The 17,758-nt window shown below is 45.1% G+C and overlaps 1 protein-coding gene across 1 annotated transcript in view; it reads right to left on the bottom strand.

Moving 5' to 3' along the window:
• Positions 1-15,817, bottom strand: part of Wdr93 (WD repeat domain 93) — a 37,223-nt gene extending 21,406 nt beyond the window's left edge. Inside the window, exons 1-6 of the mRNA XM_021220117.2 lie at positions 15,497-15,817; positions 14,747-14,939; positions 12,641-12,705; positions 8,212-8,290; positions 6,491-6,606; positions 3,464-3,502 (exon numbers count right to left, since the gene is read on the bottom strand). Coding sequence (XP_021075776.1) covers positions 3,464-3,502; positions 6,491-6,606; positions 8,212-8,290; positions 12,641-12,705; positions 14,747-14,939; positions 15,497-15,796 — 792 coding nt within the window. The 5' untranslated portion in view covers positions 15,797-15,817. The remainder of the gene's footprint in view (positions 1-3,463; positions 3,503-6,490; positions 6,607-8,211; positions 8,291-12,640; positions 12,706-14,746; positions 14,940-15,496) is intronic.
• Positions 15,818-17,758: the final 1,941 nt, after the last annotated feature.

Here is a 17,758-nt window from a genome sequence, read left to right as displayed (position 1 = left end):
CTATGTCTGTCTGTGTAGACGATCACCCACACAGAACACTACCAGACGTGTGTGTGAGTGTGTGTACGTGTCTATGTCTGTCTGTGTAGACGATCGCCCACACAGAACACTACCAGACAGCACAGAGACCCTGGCTATGTAACAGTGCTGTCTGCCAGATGGTTTTGCTTTGCTTTGCTTTGTCCATTTGACACAGCTAGAAGTCAACTTGGCAGAGAGACCCTCAGTTGAGAAAATGCCTCTGTCTGGTGAGTCTGGATGCAAGTGTGTGGAGCATCTTCTTCACTAATGATTGATGTGAGAGGGTCCAGCCCACCGTGGGCGGTGCCACCCCTGGGCAGGTGGTCCAGGGTTGCATAAAAAAGGCAGCTTGGCCAGCCAGTGGAGAGTAGCTGCTTTCCACCCCAGTCTCTGCCTCTGTTACTGCAACCAGGTCCCTGACCTGTGCTTCTGCCCTGGCTTCCCCTGATGATGGACTGTGGCATGGAAGCATGAGAAGGAATTAACCCTTTCCTCCCCGAGTTGCTTTGATATTTATCATAGCAGTAAAGAACAAACTAATACAAGAAGCGATCTCTCAGCTATGTCATCTCACGGCATGCATAGCAATGACAGGAGCACGTGCAGACACAAGCCAAGTAATATCTTACACGAGAGAGAAGGGCTGGGCTTCTCTCTCTTACGAGGACTCGAGATTGAACACAAGAATGAGCCCTAGGCACCACCTTGGCTTGAAAGTTCTGCAGAGCTTCCCAATCCTACCAACCTAGAGACCAAGCCTCTAGTTATGGTAGACTCCTGGGAAACAAACTACAGCCTCACTTAATGGAGAACTGCAACAAAATATCAGACACACAGAGCTATAAACCAACAGTGGTTGCCATGGCTCCGGGATGGAGAGGAAGGGGTAATGCGACACAGAGATGCAGGGTGACTATCTGAAGACTGACGCATCTGAGGCAGCCGGCACAAAGCAGTGCTATGCGTGGGACTGTGCTGAATGAATGAATGAGTTTGCTTGCTCTTGTCACAAAGCAGCAGCAAACATGAGCATGCAGAGGTATGTTATTGGCTTCACCATGGAAACCTCTCTTAAAGATCTGTATGTATCCCACAGCATCATGCTGTATGCCTTAAATATACAGAGTTCATTTTTAATGAGAAAAATGTAGATAAAAGTCACTATTCATTCTTGGTTTACTTTTTAAAATAGTTATTTATTTATTTATTTTAGATATATGAGTGCTCTATCTACATGTATGGTTTGCTGAGCCATCTTATCAGGCCCATTCTTTTTTTTTTTTTTTTTTTTTTTTGGTTTTTCAAGACAGGGTTTCTCTGTGTAGCCCTGGCTGTCCTGGAACTCACTATGTAGACCAGGCTGGCCTCGAACTCAGAAATCCACCTGCCTCTGCCTCCCAAGTGCTGGGATTAAAGGCGTGCACCACCACCTCCCGGCATCAGGCCCATTCTTGATTTAAATAAAACAAAACCCTTAGCAAGCTCAATTTGAAAAAGGCTATTTACCGCTGCTATTCAGTAAGAAGAGACCCTGGAAAATATAACAGGCAAAGAACAATAAAGAGAAAAGGTTGTGAGGATGTAGAGCTGTGGTTATGTTTAGAAGATACAGTTATTAAACAGCACAGCATGAAAACAGGCAGTAACCTTCCGTAAAGAGGAACAGTGCCAAGGTGGGAGAGGAGGGAAGAGGGGGCTCACAGGATGGGAGGGGAGGGGAGAGGGGGCTCACAGGATGGGAGGGGAGGGGAGAGGGGGCTCAGGATGGGAGGGGAGGGAAGAGGGGGCTCACAGGATGGGAGGGGAGGGAAGAGGGGGCTCACAGGATGGGAGGGGAGGGAAGAGGGGGCTCACAGACAATCGGGATGGAGAGGAGGAACTCAGGTTCTCATTTGGACCTGGTAGCTCTTCACCTGCACACATACCCTAAGAGTCTCTCCCTTTCATTAGAATAACTTTGGAAATTGTGTATTTGTGTTGGGGAGAGCGGGGGTATGCACATAAGTGTAGGTGTCTGGAGAGTCCAAGAGACCATCAAATTCCCTGGAGCTGGAGTTACAGGCAATTGTGAGTCTCCCGATGTTGGTGCCAAGACCCAAACTCAGGCTCTGAAGGAGCAGCAAATGTTCTTAATCACTGAGCCATCTCTCCAGACCCGCTCCTTTTTTTTTCCCTGAGAGTATCTCTTTAAATTCTGTACCTTCATCCTAAACAACACACAAAAATCAGTACATTAAGTATGAACCAATGTGGTGGATACTTTTTTTGTTTTTTTGTTTTGTTTTGGACAGGGTCTTGCTATAGCTCAGGCTGTCCTGGAACTATGTAGACCAGAACTTGCAGAAACCCTCCTGCCTCTGCTTCCTATGTGTTGGAATTAAGGTTGTGGGTCACCATGCCTGGCATCTTGTCATCTTTTTGACTTCCCAGCCCTGAATGCTTCTATCTGGAGGAGACTCCCCCATTACTTAAGTCTTGAAGAACGTTTCTTCTTCTTCGAGACAGAATTTCACGTTGCTCAGGCTGGCCTCATACTTGTTCCATATCCAAGACTGACCCTGACCCCTTGCTCTTCCTGGGTGGAGCTCTTATGTGCTGTGTAAGCACAGGCCTCCATGCTGTCGGCTGAGGGAGCTAACTTCCCAGAGTGGTGCTGCCCAGGGTTACGTGTGCAGCTTCAAACAAAAGGTCTCTAGCAAGAGACCCCATTTCAGATGTTTATGGCTCCTCTGGCAAGCCTTAGGAAACGGTGTGGCCCAGGTCCCCAGGACAGGAAGTCTGCTCTGTCCTGTCAAGCATTCCAAGATGAAGATGAACCGCACAGTTCACCTGTCTTGGTGGGATGCACTGCTACAGAGTGGGTGAGGTCCTCTTTAGGGAAATCAGGGCGTGGAGTGAGGGTTCAGAATCCTAGCACAGGGGACGCAGTGGAAGACGGTGAGTTCTAGGTCACTGTGGGCTACATGGACACCCTGCCTAAAAAAAAAAAAATACCCATAAAGTCACGAACACAAAATGCCAAGGTTGTTCTAATACTCAACATGAGGGAAATTACAGCAGAGGAAAATGAGTCTCAAGGGATGGTGCCTAAACAATATTAATTTTTGCAAACTTTACAAAAATAAAAGATGATGTAACTATATCACTAGGGCCCCTGCCACAGCTTTGGGAGGGGCTTTGTAAGTGATGGGGCTGGAATTTAAGCTCCCTGACTTGAGATAAACCTGCCTCAGGACACATGATTAGGGGTTGTCTCCAATGACTGTAAGATACAAGATTAAGACACAGAGAAGCTGGGAATGTGGGGGCAGGGGTGGGGATGGGGTGGGCAGCAGGACATCTTTACCAGGGTACTTGATAGCTAATACACTTTTCACTTACAAACATGAACCTTTCAAATGTAACTGAAGTCTCTCTGGAGACTGTCTTTAAAGTTTCTTACCGTTTCTATGCTTTCTGTAACAGCAGGGTCAGGAGTGTTCTAAGGAGGGGAAAGAAAAGGAAAATTAATTCACAGTAGGTTTGATACGTGTTCCTGACTCCCTGATATCTTCAGAGAAATTCTGTCTCTCCCTGACCCATTTCCTCTTTTATGAACTGGATTCATGGAGTACACATGGAGGATCAGCATCTGGGCAATTCTCTAGCCTGCAGGGTTTCAAGACATGGTGCCCACTCTTCAGGACCTTAAAGGAGCTGGAGAAAGATGAGGAATTTAATTATGGTGTAGGGTGAATGGATCAGTTAGGGACCATACGAAAATCAACACTGAAGAAAGCCGAAATGAGTAGCTCTTTTCTTTTTTATCATATTTTATTTTCATATATTAAAATTTAATATTTAAATAATATAATAATTAATTTACTAGTATATATTTGTGAGAGGGAGCCTTGTGTGCACCATGGTTTGCTTGCTGAAATAGAGGACAACTTGTGGTGGCCAGTTCTCTCCTGTCATGTGGGTCTCAGGGGACAAACTCAGGTTGTCCAACTTGGCAGCATGTGTCTTAGCCCACTAAGTAATCTCCAGGGCCTTCCTTGTCTTTGAAATTAGCACATATGTATAGAGCACCATGTGATGTGCCTGCATATAGATACACTGTGTTGTGATGGAGTATTTTGTTTTTTGTTTTGTTTTGTTTTGTTTCTGGACAGGATTCCTCTATGTAGTTCTGGCTGTCCTGGAACTCAGTATGTAGACCAGGCTGGCACTGAACTGACAGAGATCTACCTGCCTCTGCCTCCTAAATGCTGGAATTAAAAGTGTAAGCCACTATGCCTGGCAGCCTGTGTTGCATTCCCAAAGTGAATATTTCTGATTGGGAAAACATAGTGATGACACTAACAATTTACACTTAAGTAACTCTAAACAAAACACATGTTACATGCTGGCTGATCCTCAGTGTATGAGAAACAACTGAACAGCTGGGCAGTGGTGCAGATGACTTTAATCCCAGCACTCAGGAGGCAGAGGCAGACAGAACTGAGTTCAAGGCCAGGGTAGTCTAGAGAGCAAGTTCTAGGTCAGGCAGGGCTACACAGAGAAACCCTGTCTCAAAACCCATAAATAAATAAATAAATAAATAAATAAATAAATAAATAAATAAATGGAAGAAGGGCTTCAAATTCAAGTTTGTAGACCATGTTACACAACTCTGCTTCAAAATTAAAAAACAAAAAAACAGTGTGGGCACACACACATCAAAAGAATACTTTCAACCCAATGTATCCTTACTACTTCAATTATAAATCCATCAGTCTTTCAAAAATATATTGTTTGGGCATTGACTATGACATCCTGTGACTGACTGACTAAAATTTAGAAAGCTTAACATTGTGACCTTAATTTGGAAATCTGCCATCTAGTTAATACAAAAGAGCATTCACACATATCAGGGTGAAATCTTATGTAAGAAGGGCCAGAAAGGATGTGTGGTTGACAAATTCTATCATTGTATAAGGGGAGGCTCTGCACTCTGAAGTCACCTTCTGAGTAGATCCTATGGTGGGCTCAGCATAGGAGCATCTCAGCCTTTGTCCCCCATATTAGTAAGACCATGAATTTCTCCTTGGTAGACCTGACACAGTGTGTTTGTCTGTGTGTGCTAGCTCAGGCTAGACTAATGTGTGCTGCATAGATCAGGCTGGGCTGGTGTGTGCTAGCATAGGCTAGGCTCATGCTCCCCCACAGAGTTACTTCCTTATTCCAGCACATTAAACACAATGTGTTTTGTTTTGTTATTCGTGTTTTATTTGGTTTCTTGAGACAAGGTTACTCTGTGTAGCCCTGGCTGCCCTGCAGTTTACTTTGCAGTCCAGACTGGCCTTAATCTCACTGGGCTCCTGCCTCTGCCTGAGTGTGTGCCACCACCACCCAGCTTAGCTCAGTAGGTTTTAAACGGGGTGCTCAATTAATAATAATTGATTTCCCCGGACAGTGGTGGCACACGCCTTTTATCCCAGCACTTGGGAGGCAGAGGCAGGTGGATTTCTGAGTTCGAAGCCAGCCTGGTCTACAGAGTGAGTTTCAGGACAGCTAGGGCTATACAGACCTACATTTGATTTATGGGGAGTCTTGACCCCCTTCCCCCAAAATAGTTTATTTCTAAAAAGAAAACTAATACATGCATATTTATATTATATTCTTAAGTAAAATAAGCTTTAATATTTCCTGAGAAATTACATCTCAAGCCAGCTGAAATAGTTAAGTTGCTACCTACTAAGAAAAACAAAGGTGGCTGGGGAGACGGCTCAGCAGTTAAGAGCACTGGCTGCTCTTCCAGAGGTCCTGAGTTCAATTCCCAGCAACCACATGGTGGCTCACAACCATCTGTAATGGGGTCCAATGCCATCTTCTGGTCTGTCTGAAGACAGCTACAGTGTATTCATAAATAAATAAATAAATAGATAGATAGATAAATAAATAAATAAATAAATCTTAAAAAGAGAAGCAAAGGCCACACTCTGGTAAACATAATAGAACCTGAAACATTCAAGGATTGTTTCCAACCAGGAGTGGGAAAAGGTACCTGTGAGGACACAGGACACAGGATAAAAGACACTCCCCTCCCACAAGAAAGATCTGGGTGCAGTCTCAGGGACAGAAGTCCAAGTCAAGAGAGGCACGGAACCTCTGTTACTCAAGACATCTCTCCTTACTAATATAATAAAATAAACCAGTTTTGGAAGCTGTCCACTGTCCCTGTTGCTGTTTGTCAAACCTGCAGTGGCCTTGCTAGTTCCATGGAGAATTTAGGCTAGATTTCGGCTAAGTGTAGAGAGAAATATATTGATTAAAAAAGATGTTCCTATGATGGCACACACCTTTAATCCCAGCACTTGGGAGGCAGAGGCAGGCAGATTTCTGAGTTTGAGGCCAGCCTGATCTACAGAGTGAGTTCCAGGACAGCCAGGGCTACACAGAGAAACCCTGTCTCAAGAAAAAAAGAAAAGAAAAAAGATGTTCCTACCAGTTGCAGCTGTTTGGCTTTTTTCTTTTGATTTAGAGTCAATTGGGGGTGCTCCACTTCCTTTATCCAAATCTCCTTGGGCAACTTATACACTTCCAGCCAGACATCCCCGGCTCCTGCATTGGGAAACCAACAAACAGCATTGGGCAATGGAGTGGTGTGGCCAGTTTCAGCTGGAGACTGTCTGTCTCCTCACAAGTGCTGGCCTGGAGTCCCAGACCCTCTGCAGTCAGTGCCTGTGGAAGGGGCTTGTGTAAGCTGAGCGATGTATGCATGGAGAGTTGAGCCCTCAGGCCACTGCTATCTAATGCAGGCAGGGGCTTCAACAACACTGGCACAACTCAGTTTTTAATCAAACTGCCATCTTTGCCAAGTCCCATGTTTTCAGTGTTGCAAACAGTCAGTTCTGCTGACATTCTGCCCTAGAGTTGACATTGCCACTTAGGGGAGGAAGCTGGCCCATGTAAGCATAGTAAGAGAGGCTTAGGGCAAAGGGACAGATCCCAAAGAATTCTCTGACCAACATTTGATTTATGGGGAGGCTACGGAACCTCCTCTCATCCCAAGATCAGGCTGAGCTCTTGTTCTGAATATAGACCCAAGGTTGCTCTCCCATGGAACAGTATCCTGCCTCAATGTTCCATCAAACACATAATCATCTGGATACCTTAATTTCACACATCTTGTTCCACAACCACAAGGGAGTAAATGCCATCATTTAAAGCTATCCACTCTGTGGTTCTTTGATTTGACAGCAGAGACCACGAATACATGAGCATTTTGCCTACATGTATGTTTGCACATTATATATGTGTTTGGCACCTGCAGGGGCCAGAAGAGGGTGTTATATCCCTTGGAACTAGAGGTACATATGGTTGGTTGTTCCTGCCATACTGATGCTGGGAATCACACCTGGATCCTCTGGAAGAGTAACCAGTGCTTTTAACTGCTGAGCCATCTCTCCAGCCCCTAACATGTCCTTTGATACAAAAAGCACTACAAAATCTCTATCTTCGGCAAACACTTAGCATTTGGGGGTCCTTTGGGGTAAAAAGTATAGATCCAGGCTTATATAAAATATTTATATGTCTAAATGTGTAAAAGCTGAAAATCAAACTAACAAACATTCGAATAAAGTGTGCTCTGTTGACATAGGCCCAACTGCAGCTGGCCAGATGAGGAAACAGGTGCTAAGACCGGCACATAAAACTTTAAGGAGAACTAAGATACTGTATCTTCTCAAAGTAGCTCCCCCCAAACATCTAACTACAATAGTAGTAGTTGTTGTAAAAGATGTTACTTATTTTCTGTGTATGGGCATTTACCTCTATGCATGTCTGTATACCACCTGCATACAGAGCCCAGAAGAGGTTGTTAGATCCCCTGGAACTACAGTTACAGACAGTTGTGAGCTGTCATGTGGGTGCTGGGCTCAAAACCTGGCCCTCTGGGAAGGGCAGTCAGTGCTCTTAACTCATGAGCCATCTTTCCAGCCCTTGCTATTCTTTAAATAGAAAGTCATTTCTTTTGTTGGTTCTTGGTTTTTGAGACAGGGGCTCACTGTATCCTTACACTCGGGATCCTTCTGAGCCTCCCTGGAGCTAGGATTACAGGTGTTTAACACCACATGTGTCTAAAATTATTTCCAAATAAAAGGTCTATGGTGAAGTCTGGAAGAGACACAAATCTGCACATCTGTCACAGCTTTTGGGTGACCTTGCCTTGGAAGAGGAAAGCTGCGTAGTCCCCGTTCTGAGAGATTTCCATCTTCACACAGGTGCTTTGCTTGCTGGCATCATCCTGAAAAGAAGAGATGCCAACAGAGTGAGTGCTGTCCGCTAAGGGGAAGGAGCATAAGGCAGGGCTCCTGTGGCTCACACCAGGACAGGTCTTCCAGAAGCTCGTGATAGCACACGTCTCACATCAGCTCGTATCTCCAGCTTTGTACAGGAACTGGACAAGAAATGGAGCTTGCTTTAGACTTAGTTCCTTGAAGGTCATGGAATGCAATCAGATCTGGTTTGCAAAGCCTAAAGTCGAGGCTGTACTCAATTATTCAGCTGAGTCAAAATAAGCTCTACATGTCAGAGAGAACTGGTGCTTGCCTGGACTATAGCAGAGGCTGGGGCAGAACCCTGGAACAAAAGCTTTTCCAATGAGGGCCAGCTGAGAAAGGCTGCGGGATGGGTATGCTACACCTTGAAGGAGCTTGAGAACCACTAACAAACTATAGTGATAGACTAGTCATATTGGTGAGTCCCTCTGATGGTTTGTACATGCTCAGCCCAAGGAGTGGCGCTATTAGAAGGTGTGGCCTGTTGGAGTAGGTGTGTTGCTGTGGGTGTGAGCTTTAAGACCCTCATCCTAACTTCTTGAAAGCCAGTATTCTTTTAGCAGCCTTCAGATAAAGATGTAGAACTCTCAGCTCCCCCTGCACCATGCCTGCCTAGATGCTGTCATGTTCCCACCTTGATGATAATGGACTGACCCTCTGAACCTCTAAGCCAGCCCCAATTAAATATTGTCCTTATAAGAGTTGCCTTAGTCATGGTGTCTGTTCATATCAGTAAAACCCTAGCTAAGACAGTCCCTAACTTATTTAAAGAGCAAACACTTTTTATTTATTTATTTATATATCTTAATATCAACTTACTGTCGAGATTTTTCAAACACACAAAACCAAAATGGCATAATGAATCCCCAATGTGGCTATCACGATGCTCCACTGTGCCAGTACAAAGCTCCATTGTGCTACAGCGTAGCTCCACTGTGACATCGAGATGCTCAGTTGTGGTATGACAGTGCTGCACTGTGGCATCACAATTCTTCATTCTAAAAAATCTTGATGTTGCTTGTGATGTCACAAAGCATTGTGCCATCATAATACTGAACTGAGCCACCACAATGCTGCACTGTGACAAGACAGTGCTCTACTGTGTCATCAGAATGTTTCATTGTGACATTGCAGTGCTACATTGTGTCCTCAGAATGCTGGATTGTGGCATCATAATGCCTCTCTGTATGACATCAACACTGCTGTGGGCTATGGTAATGGTTCACTGTGCATCACAGTTTTGCATTTCAGCATCATAGTTCTGCCTTGTGCCATTACAATGTTCAATTTTGTTACCACAATGCTGTACTGTGACATCATAAACTGCAGTGTGACAAATAGTGCCTCAAAATGACATCACACTACTTAACTGTGCTGTCACAATGTTGCACTGGACAACTTGCAATTGTGCCATCCAATGCTTCTTTACACCATCACAATGCATCATGGGACATCACTGTTACCGTGCTGTAAGATCATAATGATGCATTCTGACATCACCAAGCTGCTCTGTAACAATACTGCATGTGACTCTACAATCCTCCACTGTGCCACTGATGACATCACTGTGACATCCCAGCTCCTTTGTTGTGGGAACTAATAAGGGGGAAGGGGAAAGGAGGGGGATGGAAGAGCCCACGTCCAACCAGAGTTCCTCCACGCCCTGGGCAGGTGGACGTGGGAGGGCTGCCAGATGCTTTCCACTGGGCCCCAGGTGGGCATCTAAGCCACTGACCCCACTCGACAGGGGTGGGGGGTGGGCAAGCGGCAGTCCCCGACCGGGGACCCTGGGGCACCACCCTGCAGCCCCGGGGTTATGGGAGAGAGGACATAGGGAGAGGTTCCCACACAGGCAAGAGTCCTTAGTCTGGGCCTTGACTGGAGCACAGGAAGGCCTTCCACTGGGAGATTAGAAACGGCTCATTAGAGGAAAGCCTATCCCATCGTCCAAGGGCAGTGAGCCTTGATGAACAGAGACAGTCTATGGTCTTAAAATTTTATTGTACAAAGGCATGGGGAAAGAGAGAAGGTGAAAGAGAGAGAGAGAGACAGGCCATGGCCAAGAGGAGAGAAAGGGGAAAAGGGGAGAGAGAAGAAAGGCTAGAGAGTAAGAGGGAGAGAGGGAGAGGAGAGAGAGAGGATAGAAGGGAGGAAAGAATGAGGAGAGCAAGAGGAGAGAGTGAGGTGGGGCCAAGCAGCCCTTCTTTTGGTGAGCTGTTATCTTACTGTTGCTAGGTAACTGGGAGGAGTCTAGCCTGAAGGTCAGAAGCTTGGGACATTGTCTATGTGACTACTAACCATGCTTCTCCTGTGGGGGCTCTGGGGTGGTAACTTCAACAGGAGCCTTGAGTCCAGAAGATATGAGGGACCGCCTACCATCCCATGTAGGTGAATTATCACCACCAGGTCCCAGGGTTCAGCTCTCAATTCGACTGGAGACCAGACTGTCTGTGTATAGCCCGATGCCCCACATTTTGTGACATCAAGTTCCCTGTGTCATTATGCTGTTGCATTGTGGCATCACAATTTTAGTTGTGTTTATTACCTTCTAAACCCAATATGTTGCTAATATTTAGTTAAGCTCAAGTTATTAATTCCTAAACAGTAGCTAATAACTTGTCTGCTTCTCAGTTTCCTCAGTTGCCTCCTAGAGGGTATTAATGTCTGTCACAATTGGTTCAGATTACAATCAAAACAAAGCCTATCAGGCATGGTGGCGCACGCCTTTGATCCCAGCACTTTGAAAGGCAGAGGCAGGTGGATCTCTACAAGTCCAAGGCTGGCCAGATTTACACAGTGAGTTCCAAGCCAGGTAGGGCAGCAAAGAGAGACCCTGTGTTTTAGGGTAGGCAACCCTTATAAAGGACAGTGTTTACTGGGGCTGGCTTACAGGTTCAGAGGATTAGTCCATCATCATAATAGCAGGAAGCATGGTAGCATGCAGGCAAGCATGCATGGTGCTGGAGGAGCCACAGGCATCAGAAGAAAACTGTGTGTAGCTTGAACATAGGAGACCTCAAAACTTACCCCACAGTGATGCACTTCCTACAAAAGGGCCACGCCTACTCCAATAAGGCCACATCTCCTAGTTATGCCACTATGGGCCAAGCATTCACACACAAGTCTGTGAGGGCCATACACACTTTTGAGTAAACCACCATACCCTATCTCAAAAATCAAAACAAAAACAAATCAAAAACAAACAAACAAAAAAAACCCAAGTCTAAGGGTCTGGAAAGATGGCTTAGTTGGACAAGTGCTTGCCATGCAAGCCTGAGGATCTGAGTTTGGATCCCTAGCATTTATGTAAAAAGTTGGATAAATTGTAAGAGCATAAACTTAATGATGATGATGATGATGATGATTGTGGTGGTGGTGAGGGTGGTGATGATGGTGGTGGTGGTGGTGGTGATGGTGGTGATGATGATGGTGGTGGTGGTGGTGGTGGTGGTGGTGGTGGTAAGCTGAGTATAGCAGCATGTGTCTACAATCCTAGTGCTGGGAAGGTGGAGAAAGGAAGACCCTGAGCTTGCTTCCCCAGCTGGTCTAGTCAAATCAGCAAGCTCCATGCAGAGTGATCCTGTACCAAAACACAAGGTGGAGAGTACTTGAGGAAGACACCAAAAGTCGTCCTGTGGCCTCCACACAGATGCACACCCATCTGCACATACATGTATACACACACATACATACACACACTTGAACACAGAGGCATATGCACATACATACATAAACACACATACACAACATCCACTTATTTTATTAAATATTTTATTTTATTTATTTTATTATTTTATTAAATATTAAATTAACTAACTAGTTCAGACAGGGTGTGTCTTCATAGTCTGGCCTTCCTGGAACTCACTATGGAAACCAGGCAGGCCCCAAACTCACAGAGATTCACTTGCCTTTGCCTCCCAAGTCCTAGAATTAAAGGGGTACACACTATGCCTGGCCAAGTCTCTTAATTTATACTAGTTGAAGAAACAGGAAATTTTGTTATTACAGTCTGGCTTGTACTAACAGAGCTGCTCCTGCCTCTGCCTCTGCAGTGCTGGGGTTACAGTATAGACCATGATGCCCTGCTCCATTGAAAGTTTTTGTTGTTGTTGTTGTTGTTTGTTTTTTGAGACAGGGTTTCTCTGTGTAGCCCTGGCTGTCCTGGAACTCACTCTGTAGATCAGGCTGGCCTCGAACTCAGAAATCTGCCTGCCTCTGCCTCCCAAGTGCTGGGATTAAAGGCATGTGCCACCATTGCCTGGGGCTTTGTACCTTCTTGATGTTCTCCAGCTAATGGGGAAAAGATAGGAACTTACCACTTCATTGATGGCCTTGATGAGATAAAGACTGTCCTTACATAAGTAAAACAATCTCACAATACCTGAAACAGAAAAATAAGAGACTGTGAGACTGGAGAGCCAGGAAGGGCTGGGGCACAGCCCCATGTAGCCTATGCTGTCCTAGGTCTCCCAGCCTTCCTCTACCTTACTTTGAAATATTCAGTCTGTCCCTCTTCCCAGTCCCCTCCTACTTAGCTAATGTTGATCTCCTGGAAGTCTCCTATAAGTACAGCATCCAAGTGGTTCGTCCTGCGCTCCCAGTCCCCGGCTCTGCCCATCATCCCACACTTCTTCACATGCACCGCTATTTGCTGTGGATATGTTGGGTTCACAAGATCCTTTGAGAGAAAGACTCCTCCCTTACCTTTCTGTGTGTCTTAACCCCACTAGGCTCCTCATGCGGTTAATTCTGTTGAATTCAGGATGTGACTGTCACCTGCTGTGACTTCTTACATTTCTGAGGAGTCCTCCAGTTATTCATAACCTGCCTTTGTACCCATGATATAGATAGATCACACAAAGATATTTGGTTTACTGTGGGTATAATTGTAATCATTCTTAATAAAGATTCATGGGGCTGGCGAGATGGCTCAGCGGTTAAGAGCACTGACTGCTCTTCCAAAGGTCCTGAGTTCAATTCCCAGCAACCACATGATGGCTCACAACCATCTGTAATGGGATCTGATGCCCTCTTCTGGTGCATCTGAAGACAGATACAGTGTACTCATATAAATAAAATAAATATTTTAAAAAATAAATAAAGATTCATGGGATAGTTATTCCATGACACTGACTGTATAAGGGACACCAAGGTAGTCTACATTCAAATTCACCCAAAGAAGTTGACACAGACATGAAACTACTTACATAATGAATATGGCTTGTTTTTTAGCCCAACGTCCCACCACGTCCTACATAGACATCCTCCAGGTACCTCAGATCTGTGGGCGCTCAAATGAACTTCTTCACCTCGCATGCCCTGAGCACCTTCCCTGTCACTGTTATCAAGGGACTAACACAGATAGCAATCAGCACTTCCCACACTGCCCAGCCTGCCTCCCTCACCACAAATATGCACTATCCTTCAGTCTCCTCGGTAGGAGTAAATGAGACAGGCTCTCACTAATTCGGGATGGCCTCAAAATCCCTACATAGCTGAAGATGACCTTGAAGTTCTGATCCTCTTGCCTCTGCCTTGCAAGTGCTGGTCACATGTGAGCTGCTACTTGCTGTATCTATCGTATTCCCCTTTATATCAAATGAAATTGAAATGTTTTCTTACAACTTGTGTATTTTTAGAGGGGGCACGCATGCCACACATGCGTGTGGCGGTCAGAAGATAATCTGCAGGAGTCGCTTCCCTACCGCCACCAAGTGAGTCCTGGGGATGGAACTAAAGCATGGTAGCAAGCCTCTCTGCCCACTAGGCAATCCTGCCAGCTCTCTTAAAAGCCTTTTGTTTTGAACACTTAAGAGAGAAGGTGCATAAACAGAACCAAAAATTCCCTTGTATCTTTCGCCTCACTTCAGCTAAATTCCTATCTTGCACCACTACAGTACACGTTTCTTTTTATTTTGCCCTGTCCTGGCTCAGACCTTCACATTTTCTCTCTTAAATGAAAAAATCAGTACCAATCTTCCTTCTCCCCCCCCTTACCCTCCTCTGGTTTTGACTTTTCAACATGTGTGGAGGTATTTCAATGCACTCAGGCAGGTGGTGACATCAGCAAGGCAGCAGGGCTCAGAGGGCTGGAAGGGTGTATGAGCTATCCTGCCTGGTTTGAAATGATCTTGTGCCACTATTTACCTCAAGGAAATTATTTATGCTCTATACCTCAAGATGTCTCTTCCAAACAGGACGAGAATCAACTGTGCTTCCCTTGGACAGTTGAAGAACCAACTGGATTAGCACATGTGAAATGTTAGACTAGGCCTGGCACATCCCGCTTGCATGTATTTATGACTATATGAGCAGAGAGAACCCACCATGCCTGACTTCACTTATCCTTGCAAAAGAGATTAAACCAAATGCCAGTCTATAGGTTCCTACAAATTAATCTAAAATCAAAGAAGAACAAATACCCATTTCATCTATAGGAACAATTAGTACATCATTCCCCAAATCTGTGGCCCAGATGGAAATAACATCAGCCTTAAACTTCTCCAAAACATATACTCTTTTGCAATTGTGCAGATTATAGATTGAGAATCCTTTGGGTCCTCCAATAAACAGATAGTCATGTGAAACAGCCATACCACCAGGCATTTTGTCGAGCTGGGAAAACATGAACATAAAAAGACAAAAATTATTTTCATCTGTCAATGCCATCAATCAACCTGAGCTAGCTTTTCAGAGAGGAGTCAGGATCTTCTGAGACATGTCACTGCCAAGCACGCGCCTGTCGAAAATGTTCAACCTAAGCACTTCACCCCTGGGGGAAGTAGTCGGAGAAACAGAAGTCAGACTAGGTATATATTCTGAACATGAGCACAAACGCACATCCTGTGCTTTATCCGACCTAGTGTCCTGGGAAGAACAACAGCTGAATTGCTGACAGTTCTCATTGCCACGCGTGGAGGGGGGCTAATACATGAATGAAGCTTTTCAGTGTCAATACCATGACATCAAGGTTCTTTGTGTAATCTTCAACTAACCATGACACTCTATTTCCTGCAGGCAACTGCAGCATGCCTACTGTCCCTCAAAGATGCACCTGTATTTCCAATGGAGAGGAGTTTCTTTCTTTCCCGAATCAGCCATTTTCATTAATATGTAAGTGAAACGAAACAAAACAAAACAAACAAACAAACAAACAGGCACTCTGTTCATACCCGGATTTCGGCAACTGGATTGTAGATGGCGGGCACGATCCAGTTCTTCTCAACTTCCCTTAAGCCGTCTCTCTCTTCAATAATTTCCCATGACCGGTTAAACAGATGGTTCACCAGTTTGTTTATCATTCGGTAGGGCTGAGGAAGGGAATCCAGCTCTTGATCCAAGTCCTTGAAGACAAAATCCTTTTCGTCATCCTTAGGCCAGTCTGCCTCCGTTGGAGATGGAATCTCCAGCGGGCCCTTGGGAAACACAGACAGCCTGTGTTTCTGAGCCTGATTTCCTTTAAAAGATGACATCGCAGCAGGTAGCACCGAGACCTTCTGGGAACTCAAAGCTGAGAAGCAAAGTGAGCAAAGAAACTTTGAGAAAAAGGTAAACAAGAAGCTAGACCTTCTGCCTCAGGCTGGACTTCCTTACATATCATGATTGCTACCATGGTCCTGGGATGGTCTTCATATTCATAAGAGGACCAGAAGGACAGGCATCTCCCAGGCTAACTGGAGAAGACGTGATTGGTGATGGAGAATTGGCATTTGCTACCTTTCTTCACCTCCTGATAGGACAAGTTCCTAATGGAATCCACTTACAGCTGATCTCTTTCCCGGTTCTCTGCCTTGGCAAACGGCTCTGTTCAAGCCATTGACTCTCCAGGTTTCTCTTCTCTCAGGCCCAATCAGATGCAGCTCAGCATGTCCAATTTTTGTGGGACAACCTGTTCCTTTGTCAGTCTTATTGGTGTGATAAGCCCTGCCCCTGATTCCTCTACGAGAGTCTACAGAAATGTCTGGGACATGGAAGGAATACTAACTCCAAGGCCTGCGACATCAGAACAATTAGATATTTCCAAAGTATTTATACCTTAGCAGCTCTCCTCTACATATCTTTATAAAGTACAAGCCCTTAGGAAGGGAACAAATAATCTGTGCTTCAAAAGCTTCAAAGGTGTGTACAATCTGTGTAAAGGGGAAGTTGTAGATTGCCTTGGTGCAGCTTGTATTTTGATGCTAATCCTGACTGACAGATGAGGAGTGGATCACATATTCAGGTGATTCCATGTGAACCTCCTCCTCACTTTAACTGGTCAAATAAAGGCCAGAGCCTATGACTGGGAAGTGGAAGGGAAAGATGGGGCTGGAAGTTTTAGAGGAGAGAGCGAGGAAGGAGGAAGAAGAGATGGAGGGACGGAAAGAGAGGAGGATGGGGGAAGAGGTGGTGGAAGATGGAGCAGAACCACATGACCTGGAGGAGCCACAAGTAGCAAGGGATCTCATAGCTGGGGACGGAGTAGTACAGTGGTAAATCTGTCCAATCTAGGCATGCAGGTTATAAATATTATAACTGAGTTGTGTGTTCTTTGCATGGACTTATTGAGGTTGGAGATTCACAGATACAAATCTGGCTGGTATTAAATATTAAGGCTGTCTGGTGTTTTCCATTGCGATGATTTATATGGGCAAGAGAGAGGGTAAAAAACCACAGAACAGTCATTGGTGGTCACTGGGGCGGTCAGATTGGAACGAGAGTGGTAGCACCAGGCATTCTCTGGAAGGATGGGTTTGGGCTGCTTAGCAAGCCAGCAGAGGTAACCAGGACCAGACGGCCATTTTCGGCATTGGGCAAGGAGGAACAGGAGGCTACTGATTCTAGAGCCTAGCGGGAGCTAGCGTGGATTTTTAAAATTACACACAACAAAGAGATTTCAAATGTTATCATTTTAATTACGTTATTCTATTTATTTGTGCGTGCCATAGTACATGTGTGGGGCTCACCCTTCGGGAATTAGTTCTCTCCTTCCACCATGTAATTCCTAGAGACTTAACTCAGGTCACGGGCATGGTGGCAAGTGCCTTTACCCACTGAGCCATCTCACCAGCCACTGTCATAGTTTTAGAAACATTTAATGATGAAATTAGGAGGCATTTTAATATGCTGAACTCAGGGCAGTATGGTCTTATATGATAACATGGCTGTGGTCTATGCAAGACCTATAAGTATCTAGCTGTCATCATAGTCGCTCCCGACATATGTAGGGAAAAGAAGTACGTATGTGATGTTTCTGGCACATGAGAGATGAGGGCAGTTGGTATTGGGACAAGGAACACTGGAGGGCACTAGTGAGGACAGTGAGCTGAGCCCACCTAGAACAAGAACTAATGTAGTTCCTTTAACTGGCCAGACTAGACAATCTCAGAAGTCACTAACGGTGGGTAGAGAGCATTTAGAAGGATCTAGACTTGGCAGTGGGAAAAATAAGCCCA

The sequence above is a fragment of the Mus pahari genome, chromosome 1 (genome assembly GCF_900095145.1).
Source record: "Mus pahari chromosome 1, PAHARI_EIJ_v1.1, whole genome shotgun sequence".
NCBI lineage: Eukaryota > Metazoa > Chordata > Mammalia > Rodentia > Muridae > Mus > Mus pahari.
Note: the sequence above shows the minus strand (reverse complement) of the source record. Positions and strands in the feature narration are given on the sequence as shown.